The sequence below is a fragment of the Arvicanthis niloticus genome, chromosome 26, assembly GCF_011762505.2.
Source record: "Arvicanthis niloticus isolate mArvNil1 chromosome 26, mArvNil1.pat.X, whole genome shotgun sequence".
NCBI lineage: Eukaryota > Metazoa > Chordata > Mammalia > Rodentia > Muridae > Arvicanthis > Arvicanthis niloticus.
In genome coordinates, this window is record NC_133434.1 from 2,409,669 (window position 1) to 2,434,681 (window position 25,013).

The window sequence follows — 25,013 nt, forward strand, 5'->3', positions numbered from 1 at the left end:
TTAGCTGGAATTGAAAAAGAAATCAATCTGACAGTGTTCTGTTTTTCTTTTTTCATTAACTCATTAAATCTAATGTATTAACCAGAAATCTCATGACAAGTAGAACTCCAAGCGTCTATATTTCTGGTTTTAGAGTTCTTGAGGTTCTGTCCTCATGGCAGATCTGAGGAGTAGAACCTTACTTTTGGTCAGTATGCTAGGAACTGTAAGGCAGGTAGTGGCAGCAGCTCTGATGTTGTGGCCAGGCCAACATCCTTTCCCATAGTGTAGACTCAGGACTTCCGGGATTCCTGTATCCCTGGGCCCTCTCTCTCTTCATCCCTCTCCAGATCTAATTAGCAATTTATCCTCCATAAGAGGGATTTTACAGCTGTTTTTTCCCAACCCCTCTTCCCTGCCCTCTTCCTACCTCCTCCTTTACCTCCAGGTAAACTCGGGGGCCAGGACTCTTTTGAGAGCATAGAGAGCTACGATAGTTGTGACCGCCTCACTCAGTCCTGGAGCAGCCAATCATCCTTCAACAGCCTGCAGCGTGTCCCCTCCTATGACAGCTTCGACTCTGAGGACTATCCCGCTGCCCTGCCCAACCACAAGCCCAAGGGCACCTTCAAGGACTATGTGCGTGACCGTGCTGACCTCAACAAGGACAAGCCTGTCATTCCTGCTGCTGCCCTGGCTGGCTACACAGGTAGGCACCCAGCCCCTGTCTAGGTGGCTAATTGCATGTTTCCATGGGCCGGGTCAAGTGTAAGGCACAGAGACCCAAGGGCATCCCTTTTTCTTTTTGTGAAGAGTAGATGTTTCTGAAGGGTCTTTCATTTCAAGCCGTTCTGCTTGTGAAAAGCCACTGATTTTTGAAAGTATCATTCTATCTCAAGGGTTCATTTTTAAGAGTGGTAGGAAATTTAACTTCTGACCTTCTTTCATATCTGGGGAAGGGACCTGTGATGACTGGGAGTTTCTAGAAACTGCCTCATGGGTAGTATGGAGGGACTTTTGCTGGCCTGCTCTGGGGATACCTTTTTAAATACAAAACCAGAGCTGGCTTTCTCAAAGGCAGAGTTGAATGACCTTCATGCTGGAGAATTTTACAGTATGGTTATCATGGCAACCTGCTGTTTGAATTTAGGAATAGTGTTCTATGCCCTATCCAGATCCATTCTGTGTTTCCATAGCAAAACACTTAACAACAACAACAGCAATAACAACAACAACAAAAAAAAACCAACCACCACCGCCACTACTACAGTTTCCGAATTGATTTTCTTCCAGGTGTGAAAGCTATAATTAGATTAGTAGTGATATCAGAAGGAACCTAGAGAATGGATGAAGTTCACCGAGCTAGGGCTTTGAAAAGAGAAGCTGACAGTAGAGCCAAGCAGTTCACTGTTCCAGTGAGCAGCAGGTCATATGTACTTAACCCAGGAGCCTTGGAGTAGTTTGAGAACAATTGAAAAACACTGAATAATAAGTATGCTGGGCATCAGATCCTCTCTGTAAGATTGCAGCGTTTTCAAGGTTTATGAAGCACATTTGAGAAGAGCCTAGGTTAACTTCTGTTAGTCAGATGATGTTCAGTGCTGTCTTCTTAAGACGTCGTCAACTGGCAGGCGAGGGCTCTGTGTGGCTGAAGGTGGACAACAGAGATGGTGTTTCTGTTGACATAACTGATTTTTTTTTTCAAGTGGGCCAGAGTAGTCTTGGGATTTTTCTGAAAATTAACTGATCTTTAAGAGCAAAATTTATATACTTAGGCAAATGACTCCTCCTTTCAGGATCCAGAATACATTCTCTATATTGCGTTCCACAAAGACCCTAGGTAGGGTAGTCACTGTATCAGAGTACCCAGGAGCTACAGCTATGGTGTCTCCATTGGTCGTGGCGGCAAGGACCATATGTAGAATCACGAGAAAAAGACAAACTTGAAGACCTTCTTTTTGAAATATCTAAATGTCTTTTTTTTTTTTTTAAAGATATTGGTAGGGGCTGGACTTGGTATGTTTTAAGAGAATCTTTTCCTATTTCTGGAGAGGAGATTATTGGGAAATTTACTCATTTTCATTAAAGATATCTGAGATGAGAAAAAGTACAAGAAGTCTTTCAAAGTGTAGAAGGATAGAAGACTTTGGAATTGAGGCTGGATTCCTCTATCTGGATGCAGTGATAGAGCAGAGAGAGGAGAGAGCTGCTTAGAAGGGAGGAGAAAGGCCGGGTAAAAAGACCAGGGTAGTGTTCAGATGATTGATTGTTGTGTGAAAGTTGTTTGATAGGCTCTTTCCCTCCCTCCGCCTCCCCCTCCCCCTTCCTCTTTCCTTCCTTCCCTCCCTGTATCCTTCTTTCCCTCCCTCCCTCCCTCTCTCCCTCCTTCCCTCCCTCCCTTCCTCTCTCCCTTCTTCTCTCCCTTCTTCTCCCCATGGGATAAGGGATTAAAACAGTCAGTGAGGAGAGGAGAGGAGTTGGCAATGGGATCATCACTTCACTTTCTCAAAGACTAAGCTCTTCCAATTGAAAAAAAAAAAATGAAGGCATGTCCACGTGGAGATTCTGTTTCTTTACAATTATGGATTTAACGTTTTCAGACTCAAACACTGGTGAGAACAATAGACCAGAAAACAGAAGTTCTCTGAGCTCCCTCCCGACTCTAACACACTGTGTGATTTTAGGCAAATTTACCTTGTACCTTTTTCTACTTTAGTGAAGTAGAACCGTTCACCCTTATCCCGACATGGGGGACGTGTGAAAACACAGTTGAACCAAATCGATTAATTAACTGAGTGCTAGACACTGTGCTAGACATGCTGAGAAGAGACCCATAGTTGTAATAAATTGATTATTTCAGCAAATGAGTATCAACTGGGTGTAAGACACCACCCCTTCCCACCCAGAGGCTGCCTTATCCAGTGTATTCTAAATGTCCTTAGACTTGAACTAGAATTTGTTGTTGCTGCCGTCCAAATAAAGGTTGGGACTTGTTAGATGTGTGATAGCAGACCACAGTTTGGCTGTCCCTCCTCCCAGCCCCCCAATGAGCTCTGTCTCGGAATGCTTCCTGCCTCTATCACAGGTTATCTGAGCCTGTGACCTGGTGGCCTCTTCACAGAAACAGGGATGAACAAGGCATGGAATGCATCTGTCCTGTGTTGTCTCTTACCTGAGGTGACAGCAAGAGTGTCTGCAAATGGGGGTCTAGCTTCGTGCAGGCGTGTTAGGATAAGCTGACTTTCGAAAAGTCCTTTGAAAAGTGGAAATCACTACGGTTAACAGTAGTTGTTGGCAGTGCTTTTGACATGTAGATAATAAACAATGTACTCGTTTTCTTTCTCTGGTTCTGACCCCTTTCTGTCCTAAAATTCAGTTGCTGCAGCTTGTGTGTGACCTGCAGTGGGAGCACTCAGACTTCTGCACCATGGCTGCCTGGCCTGGACTACATACATGTGCTTACCATGGCTGCCTGGCCTGGACTAAATGCATGTGCTTAGATGTACCTAGCTGAGAAGAGGAAGCATCTTCTACATCCCCAGGCGAGGGGCTGAGGTTTCTGTCCTTACTGCCTCCACAGGAATACATTCTTCTCCTTCCTGTGATATCTTAGTTACCGCACTGTAAGTGTGGAAATCAGTTAGTTAGAAACGGAATTTTCACATTCTCTTGCACAGTTACAGTCTTCCTTCAAAGATAAGAGAATTGCATCAACCTTAGCAGGGCTCCCATGGTAACTTGTTAAATTAGGTCGAGATGTGGGGGCAGATAACATGGCTTGAAAGCCTGCCTGTTAGCTGAATGAAGAATACATCAACTGCAATGTTGGCTTCCGCTGAGATGTACCTCCTTACCTTACTGTTTACGGCTATCAGACTGAAATCACAAAGCTACATTTTCTCTTGTTCATAGATGCATTCTTAATCCCTTCTAATTACAACACAGAGAGCCCCCAGTCCACTGTTTTCTGTATTCCTTAGAGGCCTTAGGAAAAATGCTAAGCACTCAGTGTGTGCTTACATGCCGAGATGATCAAGTTGTTACGATTATGGGTCCTTTCCTCCTGTGTCCAGCACAATGTGTAACATTCATTTATTCAATTAATTCATTTGGGTGTAGGAATAGGATAATATACTGGATTATTAAATAGTAGTCTCCCTTTCTCCTTGTCCTTCTAGCCCCATTTTAGAGATGGTGAAACTGGGCACGAAGAACATGCTTTATCCATGTTCAGGTAGTTTCATTCTGCAAGAAGGTAGCTCCTTAATGAATTGTAAGTGCTGCGTGCCTTGCTTGAACGCACCATCTGTTCTTTATGTTAAGGAATGAGAAGACTCCTTGAGTGTCTCTGTGTCCTTCACAGAGAAATTAAGACCCAGGTGGCCTCTTGTCACTATTAACCCTTCATACATGTGACTGAGGGGAAGGGGGAAGGAGAAAGGGTTAAGAGCTGGTTTTAGGCTTCAGTACAGAGTTCTTGGCCTGTGAATCATCATTATTGAACTTTATTCCATCTTCCTAGTCACAGTTACTGATAAAGGCCCATTCATAATTCTACTGCAGGTGACCTACTGGTAATCCATGTCTGGGTATGTCATCACCCACTAAGCCGTAATTATGAAAGAAGAAAGTCTCTTTTTCACCCAGAGCCTGGAAAAAGACTCTATACCTAAAGTTATGCATTAATGATCATTTTAAAAAAATGTTTTATATTCTCCCCCTACACCCTGAGGTGTGTGTGTGTGTGTGTGTGTTTGACTAAAAGGAATCAATCAGACTTAGAGGAAAAGCAGCCTCAGATGTCCCACTGTGAGTTCTCTTAAATTGCCTTTGGTCAGAATGAATGCTATTCTGTCCATTTTGCAGATGAGAGGAGGGTCAGTCTAAAGTCACGCAAATCCCCGGATCAAACCCACAATCGATGAGGTTTTATAGTAGTTGAGTTTTGGGGTACAGTAACCTAAAGGTACTGAGAAGACACATTTGAGAAAATAAACAACTTAGCTGCAAAAGGAAGGTCTGCCAAGTCCCTCAGTTCAGGACATGGCCTGTGATTTTGACACAGCACCTATACTCACAGTCTTCTGAAGAAAACTGAGTTGTAGAGTAATCTGCACATACTAGGGCACAAAATGGTGACAGTGTTGGGAAGCTCTCGATGGGCCCAAGCTAGCAATAAGGAAAAGGGAGACAGGTTGCTAAGTTTGTAATGTAGCTTGCATGTGTGTAGATTCCCAGCATTCCAAACATAGGTTAGGAAAGGTGGAGCTTTCTACCATGTTACTCCGAACTAGGCTCTTGGTGTAATCTCTCCATGCAAACACTGCTGGTGCAAGACAATGAGATAGCATTGAGATAGGCCAACTTGTCAGAATGGGGAGGGACCCTGGTTGCAAACACTGAGCATCGGCCACATTTCCAGAAGCCAGAGATGCTAGGTAATGAGTTACCGACCTCCTTCTGTCTGGCAAGGCTGGAGCTAACTCATAGGCTTATCAAAGGTAGTACAGTGTGAGTGTGGAGTGTCCCTGGGCAGTGTCTCCATAGGGAAGAAGGAAGCTAGGAACAAGAAGGTCGGAGACCGTTTTCCTTCTTGAGCTTAGGTCGTTGTGATGGACGAATTGCAGGAAAGTGAATGGAATCTTCCTGCCCAACAGCAACCCTGAGGCCCAAGGGACTGATTGTCAGTCACTGTGCAGCCTGATGGCAGGTCCCAGGGGCTCATGAAGTTTCAGTGTCTTAGTAGAGTCCTGGTTTGGTTAGAGTCCTGGGTTGGTTAGCATGCTGTTCATGTTAGCATGTAGGTCAGTGGAGAATCACTTTGGAGTATCAGGGAGGAAAATTCCCAGAAATGGACATGGGTTGGGAGGAGAGTGGGTCTCTGCAGCCTGCAGAGCCATTTCACAGCTCCTGCCTCTCAACTGGTTAGTGTGGCAACAATAGTTAATCATTCTCCACCAGCAGAGGAATTCCTATGGTTGGAGGCTTTGGCCGTACGGTTGTTAGCTGTTTGTTTCTGAATGTCTTAACGTTTTATGGGAAGTGGGCTTCCCTATTTCTGCTCATACTTTTGAAGGCCAGGGTTGGCGGAGTGTCCTCAGAACCTTGAGCTCAAACTGCATACATACACTGCCTATGGAGTCACTTTCCAGTCTGTCTGAACCCTTGGGGGTATTTTCACCTCTCTGAGACCTCTCTGTATTTTGGATTACAGGTTGGCTCTCTGTTCCTGGAACAACTCCCCTGTCTTAGGGAGTCCTGATTAGTCCTGATTTAGGGAGGTCTCAGAGTCTCACAATTGGGGCGGGGGGTCACTGTTCCTTTAACAAACTCTCATTATGCATGATGGAATTGGGTGGTGTCTGTTTGAGAATTCCACTCTGACTCCAGTGTGTAACTCCACCTTTTTGTTTTTGAAGAGGGACGTTTCCATTGAGCAAAGTGTAGCCAGCGTGCTGTGAGCCATCAACATAAGCCCTTTAAGCAATGGACTTGGAAAGTCCCTATTGCCTCTGAGGCATCCCAGATTCTCCAGCTCTGCCCTATGAGGTCTCCTTTGCACTGAGCGCTCTTCTGTCCCTGCTGTGGAGAAACTGCCGCTCAGCACAGAGGCTCAATTCCAGAAAAGTACCCCTCTTCCCATGCACAGGCCCAAAGTTAAGATTTACTTGATGCCATGTCTTCAGTGACATCTGCCATTCAAACATGCCTGCACAGTGAAGTCCAGTTTAGACACTTTTGGGGGTGGCCACTCTGAGGTGCTCCACCATGAGACTATAGCCTGTAGGGACCATGAGCACAGACTTGGGCTCTGCCACTGCCGAGCTGTGTTATGTTGGGAAATTTCACAACCCTGTGACCTGTTTTCCTTGTCTGAAAATTGAGGCAATAAATGGATCCCATCTCATAAGTGTGTGTGAATTAGTGAATTCATAGAGCCATGCAGTAGTGCAGGGCACCTAGAACGTCTGCTCAGAGAGCACCCTTATTCCCACCACATATCAACTTTAACCCTTTCATCTCTGGAGGGTTAAATAAATAAATAAGGGTTAAATAAATATAATTCTAGTTCTTCCAGGTCAGGAGGCATATTTCACTTATAGAATTCCAGTAGGTGCTGACCGTATGGGGGCAAAGCAAGATCTTTAATGTTAGTTAGGCCCCATCTGACATGCAACCCAGTGTACTGAATGTTTGTTTACCAGTACCCACTGTGTCCTGGACTCTTTCAGATAGTAATATTTGGTAACTTTTCACCAAAACCATACATGGAAGCTTCTGTTTTTCTCATTTTTACAAGAGTGGGATTGATTTTGAGGGGGAGGGGAATGTCTAGACCGCAGAGCATATAAGATGCTTCCCAAGGTTTTACACGTTGTCTAGCTGACAGTTAGGAAAATATCCAAAATAGTGAGAAGCAGATGAAAAGAAACGGCTTGCTATGCAAACAATGTGTGGGGGAGCATCTCCAAAGACAAAGAAGTTACAGGGAAGGACTCAGGGAAGCCTCCAGAACATGCTGTGGGCCCGGACCCAAGGAGGTTTGGGTAGGAAGTGTCTCTGCTCCATCTGCATCTCAGTCTCTGAAATAGTTCAGCCAAGCTGGTAAGGAAGCTTTGGGTCACAGTTGCCTAGTGGAAATACCTCTCTGTGTCACAGGACTGGGTGTACATGTCCCTTGTTATGTTTTGTCCCTGGCTATAACAGTCCCCAGCTGTACTGGCCTTGACAGGGACATGGCAGAGGAGTTCTTTTATGTCCTCTGCAGCTGGACACCTAAGCAACAGTCAGTGTGACAGCCACATTGAACCCAACCCCCAAAAGTGGCATCTCAATAAGCTAGCATAGCTTGCCTGTCTGGCCATTGTGAGGCACTACTCAGGATCCTGTGTCTCCATGGTCATAGTGGCCCACGAGAGGCCTTCAGGGTTCTGTGCATAGTGTTGGCTGTGATGAACCCCGTGGTGTGACTCACATCTCCCTGATAGATAAAGAGAGTGAAAGTTGTCCTAGGATGACTGAATTCGAAAGTTTAGACTCTGAGAGGAGGGTTATACCCAAGGTATTTAAGAGGTGGCAGGACAGAGCTATGTGGAGGAGTTTGACATTCAGACAGGGGGGAGCAGTTTCTTGTGAAGGCCTCTCTAGGCTCCTTCTCTGGCTCCACTTCTTCAGAGGCGTAGGCAGGACACTTTCAACTTTTTGTATTATGGTGAACCAAGAAGGTTTTTTCCTATAGCCCCATGCTGCTGCTAATATTCTGTCTCATGTGTCACCTCAGTTATAATCCCCTACCTGAAAGATGCTTATAAATTAGTTGCTGGCTTTGTGCTTGTCAGAGCTAGCACACATAGACTGATGCTCACTTAACGCTATGTCTCCCCGAGAGTTACAGTAGACCTGACTGGCAATGTTCTTTATCCCTAAAATGCAGAGGAACCACTGTCCTCCAAAGTTAAGTTAGTCCCAGAGATGGACTCCCAGAGTTACTTGGGCTCATACTCTTACTAATCAGTCAGCTCATCCTGCTGTCTGCTTACCTGGGTAACAGAGCAAGGCACTTCCTTTAAGATGTTTACATAGATTAGGAAAGAAATAGTCCATTGGTTTATAACACAGTTCTTACTCCCTACCCCTGACCCCAGCTGATCTCTCTCTGGTGGCTTCTTAAAAAGTCTGTTCCCTAGAAAACATCAGGAGGAAAAGGCTGTAAAGAAAGCCACTTCCTGACTTGAGGCCCACCGATGGGGCTGTCAAGCTCATGTGCGAGCTAGGCTGAACTGCACACGGTATGACAACATCTATGGTGGGCTTAGAAGGAAGAGGCTGCATCTGAACTTTAGATTATAAACGGAGGCAGCCCCTTTAAGAGAATGGAGTGGTCTTCTTTTGCCTGCTACCACCCACCCCACTTGTGGACACTTGAATGCACACAGGTGTGCAAAGCCTCAGCAGAAACAAAGGTCTTTCCTCATACATTAAAAATGTGTAACTGCCTTCTCCAACCCCAGTCAGACTCGCCCAGTGAGTCTCAGTGAACACTGTGCCAGGTGGGGCAGCCGAGCTGGCCACTTGCTGCCCACTTGACCTAATGGCCAGCTTGCCTGGGTCTTGGTAGCTAGGCAGGGCACCCCACTTCTCAGTTAGTACTGGTAGACCATGTAGAACCATGTTTGTTCAAACACTGGGGAAGGTGGTGGGGCCTTGGCCAGAGCATGAGTGATTAGGGAAAATGCACCAAGTGGGAAAGAGGATCTAAGTCTAGCCATGACCCAGGTTTCCCCAAGCCAGGTTCCTAACTCTACTACCTCTTATGGTGTGTACCAACTCTTAATTAGAGGACGGGTTTCATTCTCATTCTGAACTTAAAAAAAAGTATTCAGTGGTTATTCTCTTAAGGTATTTTAGAAATTACATTGATGGATTTGGTTTTATTTTTTTATTTTTTTATTTTTTGGTTTTCAAGACAAGGTTTCTCTGTGTAGCCCTGGGTGTCCTGGAACTCACTCTGTAGACCAGGCTGGCCTCGAACTCAGAAATCTGCCTGCCTCCCAAGTGCTGGGATTAAAGGCATGTACTACCACTGCTCGGCAATTCTTTTTTTTTTTTTTTCTCTCCCAAGTTTATACTTTCTGAAAGCTGCCACATGAAAGGTTGATTTCATTCTTTTGAGGCATTATTAAATTTTATCTAGGGAATTTACAGTTATTTCTTTGAAAATTCTGTTTTGACACATGCCTCTTCCACTAGCTTACGCTTTTCTGCACGATTCTGGTGTTTTTCCCAGTCTGCTCAGCTCTGACGGTCATTCCTCAGTGTTCTTTCCTTATGCCTGCCATGTTTCTCTAAGAGAGCCTTGATGGACATATCTGTAAATTAAAGACAAGCAGAATTATTATTCCATTTTAGAAATAGGAAAACAAACCCCAGGGAGTTTGAGTTGTCTTGTATTTCATTTGAACCAGGAAGAATTAAAATCAAAGTTCTGTAGGGGTCACTGTTTGTGCAAGCTTTATGTGTATATATGTGCGTGAGTGTGTGTGTGTGTGTGTGTGTGTGTGTTTGGTTTTCTGGGTTTCTATATTACTTTTCATCACTGTGTTTAGCAAGCATAGCTTTAATGGTCTCATTAGTAGAGATTATATTACATTCACTACTCTTGATTTGTAGGCTTTGACACAGGACCATATTTATAGAGTATAGGATAGCAGAGACTTGCTAAACCAAGGCATTGTGAGAAGGCAGTAGAACACACACTATTTGGGCCATGTTAGAGACCAGATGGGACCTTACAGTGACACAAGAAAGCCATAACTCAGAAGAAACAGGAGGTGGCAACTCTAAGGCATAGAACTGAGGTGAATATCAGACAGTCTTTGCTCTTTCTTTTCAAAGTTCTTTCCAGACCTTAAGTGCCGAACTGCAAAGCAGTATCACCCTCAAACAGGCCCTGGTGCAGCTTTGGGCTGCGTCTGATACACAGCAAGAAACTGTTGGGTGATTTCTATTTAATTGGCTCCTCAACGCCATGACTTCATGGAAACAGTAAGAGTTCAGAATTGTTTGTAAATGACTTAGAAGGGCGAACTAAGACTCTGGAATCACCTGCCCCATCTCAGAGACAGGTGCTCCCCGGGGGATAAAAAGGGAGGCTATGCTGAGCAGACGGGTCATTTCCGGACTCCAGTGTTCTGTTTTTGCTGTCACCGTTGGCTGTGGGCAGAGACACCTGGCTGGAAGGGAGGGGCCAGCCAGGCTTATTCGCTGTTTTAGGGCCACCTGCCAGATGTGTCTCAGGGCAGAGTCAGCCCCTTTGCAAGGGTGATCAACCATGAGAGTTTCATAGGTTAAAATAAATATGCTATCCTATCCACACTGAGGTATTCAATTTGAATTTCAGAGTAGAACTAAAGACTTCAGCTTCTTAGAGCAGCTTGAACTCCCTAAGGACAAGAGGTGTGGCTGCTATATTTTGGGAGCATGTTGGTACAGCATAGCCTGGGTGTCCTCCATATTTTGGTCCATATTTAATAGAGAGAAGCCTTTAGGCACCTTTGAAACCTGTGTGCTTCCTCTCCCTCACCCCAACTCCCAACCCCCAAGGGTGATGGTTTTGGCAAAAGCATCCATTAAATGTTGAGGTATCATGCCTGGTACCACAAACTTAAGAGTACAAACCTAGAGGCATTTGATAAAACACATAGCGTTAGGGTTGTTAGCAGGGAGGTGTTCGCTGGTCAGGTGCTGTCTAGGCTTCAGGAATGAGAGCAGAGACTTCCTTCCCTGGGAGCATATACTCCATTGATGAGAGTGATGGGCCTCGAGCAAACCTTCAAGTCTTGGTGTTGGGAACTACAGTAACAGTAGCTGGGGAGATGGGCAGATGGCTCAGTTTGATCCTCAGATCTCTAGCACCAACCTAAAAAGCATGGCACGTGGGTGTGCTCTTCAAATCTCAGTGCTGGGAAGGAAAGGCCAGGAAGACTCCTGGAGCTCCAGACCAGTGCAGAGGTGGGTGGTTTCTCTCAGACCCCTCAGATTGTCTTCTTTCTTTCCTCTACATATGTGCACATACATGTGCACCCCCACACCTGTACAATATAAGGATAGTTTTAAAAGGAACCATAGTGAAAATATGAGCAGCCTGCCAGGACAACAGCTGTAACAGCTGTCTGGTGGTGACCCCATCGATATAAACTCACATGTCCTGTGTTAGCCTCTTACCAGGGCACAGGTGATAGATGTGAATTACATTTGAAGTGAAAATGTAGATGGGGTAGAAGAACCTCATGTCTAATCTTTCCTCCTCTGCTGCCAGCTTTGATACCATTGGCTTGGGCAGGTAGTCTGCAAGCCTAGAACACAAAATGAATGATGGCGACACTGTCAAGTGTGAAGGGTTGCCATCGTTGGTCTTGCTCATACAAGCCTCTAATCTCAATTACTCAGGGGAATGAGGCAGGAGGATTACAAGTTCAAGGCCAGCCTGGGCAACTGTAATGAGAGCCTGTCTCAGAATGCATGTCTGCTTATATGAATAGGTAATTACATTGTTAAGGGCATGGCTCAGTCTTAGAAAACTTGCCTACCATGTGCAAGCTCCTGGGCTTAGTCTCCAATTCTGTAAAAATTCTGTAAACACCAGCAACCAGAAACAAGCGGAACGCCACAACCAAACAAACCAGATATCCGTGCATGTGCGTATACACTCTTTAATAAGGTTTACTCCAAACTTATTTCAAGGTTTAGCCTCAGGGTCAGTGACCAAAACACAGGAGATGTCAATATTCAGTCCTCATCAACACAGGCGTCAGGCCTTGCAATTTCTAGATGAAGGCAAGGAATATAAAATATGACCCAGATTAGCAGAGATTTATGTGAAGGTGCCTCTGATTTGTGGCTTCTCTAGAGGGTCCCCTGGAAGGCAGTGGGCTTGGTGTTCTTTGTCTACTGGCCCAGGCTGTTCCATGTACTTCTTCCAAGTACTTTGCAAACCAACACTTCCAGTGTTGTATAAGAATTCTCTCATCTCGAGGCTGAGAAGGAAAAGCCTTCAGGAAATTCCCTAGCTTGGGTGGCTGGAGAAGAGCAGAGCAAGGATTACGAAGTCGACTCAGGAGATGGGAGCAAGATGGGAGCTGGGCCTGTGGGTATGTGTGTGTGTCCTGTGCTCCTTCATGCCCCGCCTTGGAAGACCTCCTTCTAACAGGGACCCCTCTGTTGTTGTGGCTCCGAACTCCACTGGAGCAACATAGTTTCCCAATGATGCGACTGGATTCCTGATGAGTGACACCGCAGGGCAGCATGGTGAAGGGCGCCGTTGACTGCCTTGGGGCCCCAGACAGGCCTACCATTGTGAGTCACATTTAACATGTGAGCTCCCCTTTCCCATGACTGGTGCTATTCTTAGTACCAGTTTCTGCTCTGGGCGACAGAGGTTCGCTGGAACCACAATCCATTTGGGTAGGTGGATGGGGCCTGGATCAAGGAAGGAGAAATGAAGAGGCTTTGAGATTTCTGAGCGTGTTGGAGCAAGGGCGAAGGAAGGAGTGTGGAGCCCTCAGGGTGTGAACAGGTCTATGCTAAGCAGTTGAGAAATGGCCTCTGGAGACCCAGTAACTGGGACTACAAGTCTCATTCATGAGTCTGGGGCGTGGACTTGGATGTGGCTGGTAGATATGCAAAGCTAGTAAGCACTGTAACCCCAGTGCTGCTTTCATGCTTGGGTCTCCACGGGGACTTGCTTTTCTGTCCAGAAGTGAAGTGAGGCTGATGTGTTGTTGTAGGAACAGAGTCCTTGTGACACCATCCAGGAAGGAGATAACCTGGAAGCCGCAGTTCCATACCTTTCCTCCTTCTGTTGCTCTTTCCAACAGAAGGGTGATGTGTAGAAGTCAATGAAAAGACTCCAGTTGGGAAGTTTTAGGGCCAGCCATGGGATTGTCTCATTGGGTACAACAGTGTGTAGGTTCTTATCTCCTCTTTGTCGTGGATAGGGGAGGAGTCTCCCTGTGTAGACCAGGGTGGCCTTGGAAATCTCACTTCTCATTCGGCCTCTCGAATGCTGGGCCCTCACATAGATGGATGCTAGCATCTAAATTCTCGTGGGCTGGCAGGAGCACACGGGTTAGCTAACCTGTGTTTTCTGCAAGAGTCCCGGGGAGGAGACGAGCAGATGTTACCATTCAGCAAACTAGAGACCCATCTTACCCTTCAGGCTCTTCTACCTGCCTTAGGTACCTGCTTTCCCCTTTTCTTCTTCTCTCTGGTGTCTCTAGAATAAAAGATGGCAAGGTTGATCTTAGGAGGTGGCTTACCAGTACCCTTATTAATATTTTTTTTGTTCCCTCTGAACACAGGAAAAGTAACATTAAGGAAAAAAATAAAGCTTTTCAGGTTAGGAGTCCCCTGTCCCTAGCCATATTCAGACATCCGTATGCTCATGCACATAGGCTGTGGTGAGTTCTTTGACACTGAAGTTTAGGTGGCACTGCAGGAAATTTGCTTCTGTCCCCCAAGCTAGTGCTGATAATATGATTTTTGAAGTCCTCTTTTTTTCCTGTCCCAGCCTGTGCTGTACTCCTGGGTCTTCTTCTCTAGGACCTGCAAATATGTTCTCTACCTGGCCTGCCAATGAAGTAGGTCTTCTGAGGCTGGCAGTATCACTTATTGGGATTGGTACCCAACACAGTAGGTCCTGTATCTCTCAAGAGTCTGTGACTACTGTGAGAAGCAAGGGAGATGGCTCCTGAAAGCCAGATCCATTTAGCACGTGACTCACTGCAACCAGGCAGGCAACATCCTTAGGTGCATGGCTTTTGGTTTGGGCAGTGTATTGAAAAATCTGCAGTCTTGACCCAGTTATTCTACTTCTCATCTGAATGGCTTTACACAAGTTAGATAGCAATGTTGTACATTGTGTTTTTGTTGTTGTTTTTCTGCTGAAGAGTGGCAGAAAACGGTAGACAGATAACAGCATCTATCCCATTAGGTCACTGAGAATTCACAAGCAGAGAGGAAAGCATTGATGTGTCTAGTGTAGCTAAGGCTACAGTGAATAGTGGCTCCCTTTAGTTTTCTCATATTTGAGGTCTGTAATGTTAATACAGAGTGAGCATAGAACTCTGATGTCATCTTTTCTCTCTCTGTCTGTCTGTCTGTCTGTCTGGGAAGTGTGAGATTACTGAGCACCATCAGGAAACTTAAAATTGACATCAGAGCTATTATAGTCCATTTCTCTTATATTTCTGGTTGTGAGCCGAGCCTTTAACAGCTGAGCCATCTCTCCAGCCCTATAGTCCATTTCTCAAGAGCGGTTGGTTCACTTTCTTAGCTCCTAGGTCACCAAGAATGGCTTCTCAGTGGGTTTCTCAGTTGCCATCTTTAGCTTCCTGAGCTCAGACAGGTAACAGCAGCTGTTAACCGGACTCCCAAGAAATCGGAACATGTGTTTGAGTTGTGTACTAAGTGGACTTTTGCAGATGAGTATATATGGATTGAGTAAAGGTCCTCTGGGTTGTTTCTTTAAATAATTCATTTGCATAGAAGGTATTTGCTGAGTGTTTTTATTTTCACAATGTATCTTGCAAGATGGCGTCACAGAACTGAAGGTATGTTCTCTGCGTGGCAAGGAAGTGCTGGCTCCTTTACTCCACAAAGCTTTTGTGTGCTAAGGACGGACTAAACTCCTTTGGCACCAGCGAGACATAGGCAGGTAGATCTCTGAGTTTTAGGTCAACCTGGTCTACAAGTTCTGGGCCAGTCAGGGCTACGTAGTGAATTCTTCTCTCAGAACAAGTAAACAAACAATAATAGTAGTTCCTTAGAACACCTGTGAAGATAGACTCTGTGTTTTCTTTCCAGAAAACTCTAGAGTTAAAAGAGCACAGCAGTTAAAGGAGACTGATCTGGGAATTAATAAAAAAAATAGACAAATGTTGTGTGATTTTCTTTTTTTGAGGTGGGGGGGAGGAAAATCTTTACTTTCTCTGAGCTCAAAGCACTGACTCCAGTGTTTGTGCCGAAGCTTGCCTGAGTTTTCTCCTGTCTAGACAGGCTGGGAGGGGCCGAGGCCTGCTGCTTAGTGGGACTAGCTGCTGTGAGCCTTCAGTGTGTTTTGTTAATGAGCCACTGTGCCTTGTGCTTCCAGGAAGTGGGCCGATCCAGCTGTGGCAGTTTCTTCTGGAATTACTCACTGATAAGTCTTGTCAGTCTTTTATCAGCTGGACAGGAGATGGCTGGGAATTCAAGCTTTCTGACCCAGATGAGGTAAGAAATGAGTGACTTGGGAGTCCTGGGCTGAGAAAGGGTGAGAGAAAAATCCTGGGATTGTGATCCTATGGGCCTGTATTGTTAGCAGCTCTGCTGCTTGTTGCTTGTGTGACCTATGATGCAGCCTTCCTGGGCTTCTGTTTCATCACTGGCAGAATGCAATATGTGTACACTTCCACACTTCCACTGGGACAAACTGATGTGTATATAAATTCACGGGACTCAGTCTAGTCCCTGGCTCTGTGCATCTGAGAGGCCTTGAAAGATGCATTTACTCTGACAGTTTTCCATCCTTTTATCCCAGAGTGTTTAATAAATGGTTGGTGTATGAGGGAGAAGATCACTCTTCTGGCAGATATGAGAACATGTTTCCACCCTGGTCCAGAAAGGATGCTTCCTACTGGTGGATGCAGAGGTGTCAGTGATCTCCTCCATCCTCACCTTCCTGTCCAGTTCTGTGCTTTCAAATTAAGGATGCCTGTTTATAATGTGGGCCACAGGGATGTCTCCCACATGGCCCTTCTTTTTCCTTCAAAACCAAGGGTTTTAACAGTACCCCAGAGGAGTTCAGAGTCACTGTGTTTTCATCAATGTATAGTTATTATAAACAATTAAAAATATTCTTTAAAAAGAAAATGGAAATCAGGGGGAATAAAAGTCAGTCAGAAATATGTACACACACACACACACACACACATTTCTGAGCATTGTGTTTGACCATCATGATAGATATGAAGAGATGTATTGGCATGTATTGTAGTATTATCCTCCAGGCGTTTATCCACTTGTATTTAATTTTATTTTTATTACAGGTGGCCAGGAGATGGGGAAAGAGGAAAAACAAACCTAAGATGAATTATGAGAAACTGAGCCGTGGCCTTCGTTACTATTATGACAAAAATATCATCCACAAGACGGCGGGTAAGCGCTACGTGTACCGCTTTGTCTGTGACCTGCAGAGCCTGCTGGGATACACTCCTGAGGAGCTGCATGCTATGCTGGATGTAAAGCCAGATGCTGACGAGTAACGGACACGGACACGGAAGGGGCTGGGGAAACCCTACTGAGACCTTTCAAAGAACAACTGTGTTGGTTGGACTCTTCGTTTTTAATTGTTATTCTATGTTTATTTTCCAGAACTCATTTTTCACATTCAGGGGTGGGAGCTAAGGGAGCTGCAGCTATAATCCCATTGGCCATTGGCAAGGCCTGGAAGAGGAAGTCAGGACCTGTGGGGTGGGTGGGGCAAAAAGTTCCTGAGCGGATTTTCAGGAGGGAGAAAAAGGTCTTCTCAGAGGCCTTGATGGACCTGGCTTGCAGAGGAAAAAACTTATGTGTCCAATCATTTCGTTTTTAATCAAAAGAAAAAATTCATCTTGAGTTGTGGATCTACTAGCGGGAGGAATTGTCACATTAAGAGTAGAGACTGATGCAAGTCAGTCAGTTTGAAGGGTGGGATGAAAACAGATTCTTCAGGGGATTATTAAACTCAAGAATTATTAACCTTTCTACTTTTTGAAACAAAGATGGACTTTAATGGAAGGGGTTCAGAACTGTTTTTATGTTGAAGTTTATTTTATTAAATTTTGTGCCAGTATTTTTTTTTCTTAAAAAAACAAAAAACAAAAAACAATCGTCTTAAGCTCTAAGGTGGTCTCAGTATTGCAGTATTGTGAGTTTGTTGTTATTTGCTGGCTGAGGATTCTGTCACAGTGAAAGGCAACTGTTTATATAGACCCCACTGGAAAATCCAAGCTCTATACTGAGATCAGAGACCCCAAACTCTTACAGCTAAAGGAAACGAATGCTGATTTGGGGACAGGGGAATAGTGCACGTGAATGAATTCCACCTGCGGTTTGTAAAAAAAAAAAAAAACAAAAAAAATTTCCTGTCCTTTTACTTACTGTCAGGCTTGGACTTAGTGTTAGGTAAGGGGCATTGAGTCTTTGCACTGAATGTATTTTGCAGCTCTGCTTGGGGATTGTTGTCAACATAGGAGCACTGTTAAAGTCTTGGGAAGGAAATCCAAGGAGAAGGATTAACCTGGTTTTTGGTTAAATTGCTACCTGAAACATAGACGACTCAGAATAAAAGCTGTTTGCATGGGCATTACCCCTTGGGTCTTAAGGCCTAAATGCATGCCATTCCAAACTAACATTCTACAATTTCTCCTCTATGTCTTAATTTCCCCCCGGCATCCCTCATTGCTGCCCCTCCCCCACCTCACTAATCCGTTAGAGCGGAATGTAATGCTTTCTGATAGGTGAATGAAAGTGTAATTTTAGCCATCAAAACAGAAATCAAAGCGTACAGACTTGTTAGGGTTCAGAGGCCACAGACATGAAGAGGGTATTTCAGTAGTATGTGGCTTGGCCTCCTTTGGGAAGAGGGTTTCCTTTGAAGAATTGGCGTTGGTCAGGTAGGATTTCAGGTGAGGCTGCTCGCAGAGGAAGTGGTAGAACGCATTGGGACTTAAGCTTGACCTGTTGCTGCCTCAGCAGAGGGCAAGCGAAGGTCAGCTGCAGGTGAGAGGAAGACTTGATGGAGAAAACACAAGGGAAGGAACTAGGTAAGGAAAACAAGGTGGCCCATGATGCTTAGGTATAGTTTTACTTTCCTCAAAGTTTAAATTCAAAGATTTAATTGAGGCAGCCAGCTGGGAGAGGAGACCTGAAAATAAGGCATTGTGGGTAAAAACAAAATAAGGAAACATGCCTGGTATCATTAGAATCCCTTCCACTGTATCCATGCCTAGTTAAGACAGTGACAGTGGACTTGCATGGGAGAAAAGAGGCAACTGGTCGAGGTGGGCCCACTCCAGGCTCATCCTACCTGGTATCATCTTCATGAGAGTTGATGGCTGACTCCCAGATTCTCTTGAAGACTCTGAATTATTAAGAACATAACTCTTGTTCATGGGTGTTCTGTACTGATTGATTGGAGCATTCCCACAAGGAAGCAAAGGCAAGACATTCCAGCTATATATACTTTGATCTTACAAATGCAGGTGCCTTAACGAAGCTCTCAAAATACTTAGGAGCTGCTCAGGGAGTGTTAGGTGGGATCATTGGAGTATGTTGTTTTCTCTTATATTATGTGATCTTTGTTGGGCACTGGCAGTGTGTGTGTGTGTGTGTGTGTGTGTGTGTGTGTGTGTGTGTGTGACTGTGTGTGTACCCTGTGTACATTTGTATAAAACTGCAGCTGAAACAGTCCTGATTTTCTACTTAAGTCTGTCCACATTTCCATAATGGTGAAAGAGTATGGCCGGGGCTGATATCATTCTTTGCTCTTTGCGACAGGGATTAAAAGAATCACTTTCCCAAGTCATAGTCCTCCCCCATATTCAGTTCATACTGAACATGCCCCTTCTGAGATCCTACCACCTGCAGTCTTCTAGCAGATAAGACGTAAGAAAGTGCCTCCCACACTCCTCAGCTTGCTAACTTGCCGAGATGCCCTTTCTCATTAGGTCCACCACTTTCAAGATTTGTAGATAGTATATTAGTCAGACAGCTTTGTTGTCCATCTGGCCAGATGCTTTTCCCCATTTTGTCCAAAGGCCAGAGACCATCCCAGGAAGAGTGGCGGGTGGTTTATACACTGGAAATGTAGCGGCTTTGCTGCATTGATGCTCTTTGAAAACACGTTCACTTCAGAGGAAGGATGAGCAAGTCTGATCTAGCTGGGTGACTCCATTATTTTCCCAGAGAAATGCTTTAACCTGTGTGGTTGGCTTTGGGCTCAGAGTCGGCGGGGGTAAGGATGCTCCCTGTGTAGAGCTCTGATGTTGTGGCCATGGAGACGGGTAGAAGCATTCTAGATCAGAGATGCTCTTCCTCACTTTGGAGACCAACACTCTGGGTTTTAAAGCATTAACCTTCATGGTGAAATCACACCTTCTCTCTTCTAGCCATGCTGTGCATGCTGCTTTCTCTGTTGGGGTCTATATAAATTTGTTGAACTCTTACGTACATTCCAAAGACGTTTCAAGGAACCACAAGTATATGTATACAAATACATATATGAAGTATATATGTTAAAATGAAATTATCTCTATCAGGAATACTGCCTCAGTTATTGAATTTTTTTTAAGGATATGTTTGTTTTTTTTTTTTAAGCTGAGAATTATTGGGGTGAAAAAGATGTTATATTATGTTTGACTATTTTCCAACTTGTATTTTCATATAATTTATATTTTTTAAATGCTGAAAATTTAAAAGCAAGATTTAAAAAGGAAAAGCAGGTGCTTTTTAAAAATCAGAACTGAGGTAGCTTAGAGATGTAGCGATGTAAGTGTCTTAAATGTTTTGTTTTTTTTTTAAAAACAAATGCAAAAAAAAATTCTTATGGGGGAGTTTTTTGTTTCTTTTAGTAGCTGATGCTGGCACATCATTTTGCTGGAAAGTTTTTTATATACTGTAGCCTGATTTCATATTGTATTTTAAACTGTGTGAAATTAAAGAAACAAAGAAATTCATTCATAAGAAGTGGCTCTGGCTTGATTCTTTCCTGTCTACATCATGGGAGAATTAGGACAAATTAATCAACTGGAGAAAAGCACAAAAGAAATACAGTTTAGTTCTTTAGATCCTGCAGCTTGGGATCATTTTAGACAAAGATTGCCTAATAAAGGGTTAAGGATATAGGGACACAGGATTAGTGTCCCATTGATGACCTGTATTGTTTGTCTCCACCTTTGCTGATGCCTTCTGCCATATCCAACCTCACTGTTTATGCCTGAAGGACCAAGAACCATGTGATGACTCAACGGGTAGCCATTGATTGGAGTCCAGCTAGATACAGTTCCTGATAGTATATAGACAGACTATGATGTTTGGTTTCTTCTGAAGAAAGCTGTGCTCTTTGGCAATTGGAACTCATCATATCTACCTCTTTGGCCCCAACTGTTCCACTGGGGCTAGAAATGGAAAAGGATAATATCTGTTAGAACCCTTCCAACCTATGTCATGAATAGAATTCATACTTCCAAGTCTTGTGGGAGAGGAATGCTTAGGGCTGCATTCTGCATGCGGCTCTTTCTTGTTGAAACTGTAGAAGGTGGATGTTTTTAATTAACACCAACGTTTGCAGCATGAATCCCAACTCACAGCTGGGAAGAGAATTTTTTGCTGAATTGTTCACAAAGAGAACTCTGTTTTTGGAAAATCTGTTTCTGCAGCCCTGGAACTTGAGGTTTGCTGAGCACACTTTAAACACGGACTGTGTGGTCTAGTGGTCAGAGAGCCCAGCTGGCCAGGAGAATGGCTTTGGTTTTGGGAATCTGGTGAAGCCACCACTACTCATGGACAGATTTTTTTTTTTTTTTTTTTTTTTTGAGAAGGTGAGGTCTTCAGATTTCGTCCTCCTCAGCTGCAAACCTGGACAAAGCCCCAACTCCCAAGCCACACTGAAGCCACATCTGAAATCTTTTGTCCCTGAATAAACCATGCAGAGAATAGATTCCAGTGTCAGTCAAAGCTTTGGACAAAAACTGCATGTTGACATTATCTCTCAGCATATCTGACTACATGCAGACAACAATAAACAGCATAAGGCACATGTGAACAAAGTTGGCCTAGTCACTTCTCTCTGCATCCAGAAGCTACAGATTCAATGGCGAATTTTCAGGCAATTGGGCTTTGGTGCTGTTAACGACACCAGTAAGCCTCTGTATGGAAGCCATTGTGGAGGGAAATGGCAGTCTGATAGTAACCATTGCAGGAGTTGGGAAGGATGCATGAGGTAAGATAGAGGAAATGGAGAAAAGAAAATCATTTAAAATAAGGTGGGGGATGCACGGACTTCACATGCTTTCAGAAGATAGCAACTAAGGGGATGTGCCAAGTGATTTGAATCCTTGTTGTCGTGAAATTACAGCCATTTCCCAAAACAAAGCCCTGACCATGCTTCCATCCTCTGTGTTGATAAGCTCATATGTGTGGATCAGTTTTCTGTAGCTATAAGAACATAACTGAGATGTGTAGCAGAGAAAAGCATTTTCTTTAGCTCAGAGTTTTGGACTTGATGGTGCTGGTATCGTGTTAGGTGGGTGTAGGCAGAGACTCTATCTGATGAGATAGGAGGCCACAGGGACTCAGGAACCAGGCTTCGTATTTTCATAATAACTCTCAAAAGAGCTAAGTCATTTTTCACAACCAGCATGAGTCCCCTTTCAGGCCATGTCCTCCTGACCTAACCACGTTCAACCAGACTCTGTCTCCATGAGGCTGCACCACTGCACTGGGGAATCAAATGTCTAGCCCAGAAATCTTTGGGTGATAGATTCAAATCATATCCAAACTATAAAAAAAAAAAAAAAAATCTCCAACATAGTTCATTGTAATTATTGTAACCTAAAAAGAAATTGTAATCTGTGTTTGGGGTACAGTAAGGTAGAGGACATGGAAGGTAGTGATAACAAAATAACATCTTATCTCTGAGATGGTTCATTTGTCCTTCAAAGTGTGGAACTCACTTACACAGCCCAAATGAGTAACCTCTTAACATATGCCATGGCACTGAATACATTCTCTTCCTCTTCCTTGGATGAATAAGAATCTCCTATTTCATCTCCAGTGGGGCCAGCCCCATTCATTTACATACTTGCCTATTTCCTGTAGAATGTGAGTCGATGGCTCTTACGTAGCTATCCATCCTCTCTGTTCATGTTTACTTAGCATGAAGCTTATTGAATTCCAGAAACTCTAGGGGGAGAGAGTACAAAAGGTCACGAGGCTCATCAGAGAGCCATCTGACTTCTAATCCCTTGTTTTTTCCCATTATGCCATGTGCTTGCCATAGAGCTTGAAAGACTTCCTTTGAGGACACAGGGTGGTGGCTCGCCATATGTAGGGTCCATAATCCTGGTACTAAGAGGTACACTTTATCTGCTAAACATGGAAGGGGACAAAGTCTCCTTTTTAGCAAGGATGCTTTTCAACCTTCAAAATTCTCTCTGACCTCTCTCTCTCTCTTTTTTTTTTTTTTTTGGTAGAGTCCACCCTGGAGGTGGTTGGTAATGTGGTCTGCTTGTACAGAGGCTCTTCTCAGTTTCAGAGTGGGAGGATCCCTGACTCATTTGGGAGCTGTCTCTAGGACCAACCCTAGCTGCTTGGTGCCTGTCCCATATTGACTGAGCTTGTTGTTGGCTGCAAACAACCCGAAGGGATCCCTCCATGCTATAAAAACCCACCTGGTCCTAAAGGCAATGAATAACAAGACAACAACACTTTCTTGGTGCCTGTTGTAATAAGGCAGTCATTCCGGGGGTCTAATTATAGCAGATTTTGATCAACTGGAGAAAAATCTCAAGGCAAAATTGGGGTCACACCCCAATTTAATTGAGAGCTCAGAACCCAGGTTAGGGGATAAAGTGGACCTGTCCTCTCTGCCTTTGGGTCAATGCCATTTCCTGTTTGACTTTATGTCCCAGTCCCCTCCTTTGTTTCCATTTTCCTGACAAACATGTCTGTCCTGGGAAAGCCACTCTTCAATGGCCTGGCATATCTCTACGCGCTGACGTCCAAAGTAACGGTAGCAATGACCATCTGCCCACAGCAACAAGAGGAAATCTACAATGGCCAGGTCTTGTGACATGCTCCTAGTTCCCAAAGCCTGCAGGGAGTTTACAGACCTGTCTAATCTCTCCTCTTTGTCATTCAGGCCCTGATATGCCTAGCCACAGGCTGCATGGGGAACTTTGATGTTGTGTTGGCTCTGGCCACTCCCTGTGATAAGATATAAAGAGTCCAGGAAAATTTCAGCAGCCACTTGTGGTAATTACTAAGGTCAAGAGATGGCCAGTGTCTCCTCTATGTCCTCTGCTTGACACACTATCAGTTTAAGCCAATGCTTCTGAGCCACTATATTGCAGGCAACTGTAACCTTTGTATTGGCAAATGTGAAACTATAGCTGATTCAAGATCTGTTTCCAGTGTGTACCTGGAAATAACAAGAGAGCACTGATACGTAAAGAAATGGCACCAGTCTTCAGACGCCCACATTACCAGTGGTAACAATAGTTTGGTCTGAGATTGTCTTGTTGATGCAAGACTCCTCCAAACTATGGAAGAGAGACGGCAATAGGGACTTTCTGTGTACTTTGGGAATTGTGCAGTGTTCATAATAAATGGTAGCTGGTCTCACAGATCTCTGAGATAGAAAGTTCAAGACCTAATACAGAGCTGGGGATGTTGCTCAGTGATGAGCAACTTATCTACCATACGCAAGGTCCCAACGAAGCGAAGAAAGGGAGGAAGGAAGGAAGGAAGGAAGGAAGGAAGGAAACAACACAGTCCAACCCCAAACCATTCTCCCTAACAATGAGTGAATTGAGAGCCTGTCTCTCTTCCAAGCTACATTTTAGGTCAGTCTTGTTCCAAAATTTCTGACTTCCCTGTTAATAGAAGGGTCACAAATAAAGTCGCAACACACAAATAAATATGGTCCTTTAATTGGGGACATACAGACACATCTGTATGTATTTTGTATACGAGTATATTTGCATCTTAAATAAGATGATAGACAATGACTGGTGTTTGGAGTATCAGATATGTATGCATGTGTCTGCTTTCTCCAAAGTCAAGTATATCTGTGCCCTGGTGCTCAAGGAATTTAAAGCCCCATTTTATGCTTCATCACAGAGCACTGAAGAACAGTTCGAGTGTGCCACCAGCATGATATTGGCAGCACATGTTTGTTGCTTTAGGAACCTGTGTGTGTAGCCTACTTGAAATTTCACATCAGAACTCTGACTACAAATTCCAAATAATCTTCCCTCTGCTGCTGTAAGTGATGATCCAAATCCTGGAGCCCAGACAACAAAGACAGAATTAAAACCGAGGGGGACCACATAACTGAGGGAATGTGGGAGCATCCCTTTGTCCTTAAATCATCCTGGCTGGATCTTTCTGGCAGCTCCTTTCTCCTCCATAGTGTGTTGAAAGGTCTCCTTGGGAAACACAACAGTGGCTAAGCCGCTCAGGGGTGGGTGTCCAATCTGCAGTTTCATTACAACTATGTTGTCTACAGGGACCATGGTCAATTATAAAAAAATCATATTACAAAATAGTTGCCCCCAATGTTAGAATGTTTTAAACTTATAATTTTTGGAACAGGGCACATTCATAGTTATTGTATGGTGCATTCGGACTGCGGACTGTCGATGAGACACTCCTAGAGGAATGATGGCTGAGGGCCAAAATGCTGGCAGTCTAAGATTCTACAGTTGTAGAATCCAAATCACCTTAAGTTGACATTA

At 44.3% G+C, this 25,013-nt stretch overlaps 1 protein-coding gene across 2 annotated transcripts in view; it reads left to right on the top strand.

The window, feature by feature from the left end:
- Positions 1 to 17,383, top strand: part of Ets1 (ETS proto-oncogene 1, transcription factor) — a 119,083-nt gene extending 101,700 nt beyond the window's left edge. Inside the window, exons 8-10 of one of the 2 annotated variants that reach the window (XM_076924601.1) lie at positions 428 to 688; positions 15,629 to 15,747; positions 16,563 to 17,383. In XM_076924601.1, the coding sequence (XP_076780716.1) occupies positions 428 to 688; positions 15,629 to 15,747; positions 16,563 to 16,778 (596 nt within the window). In that variant the 3' untranslated portion in view covers positions 16,779 to 17,383. The remainder of the gene's footprint in view (positions 1 to 427; positions 689 to 15,628; positions 15,748 to 16,562) is intronic. The other variant, XM_076924602.1, reaches the window with a different exon arrangement.
- The last annotated feature ends 7,630 nt before the right edge of the window (positions 17,384 to 25,013 follow it).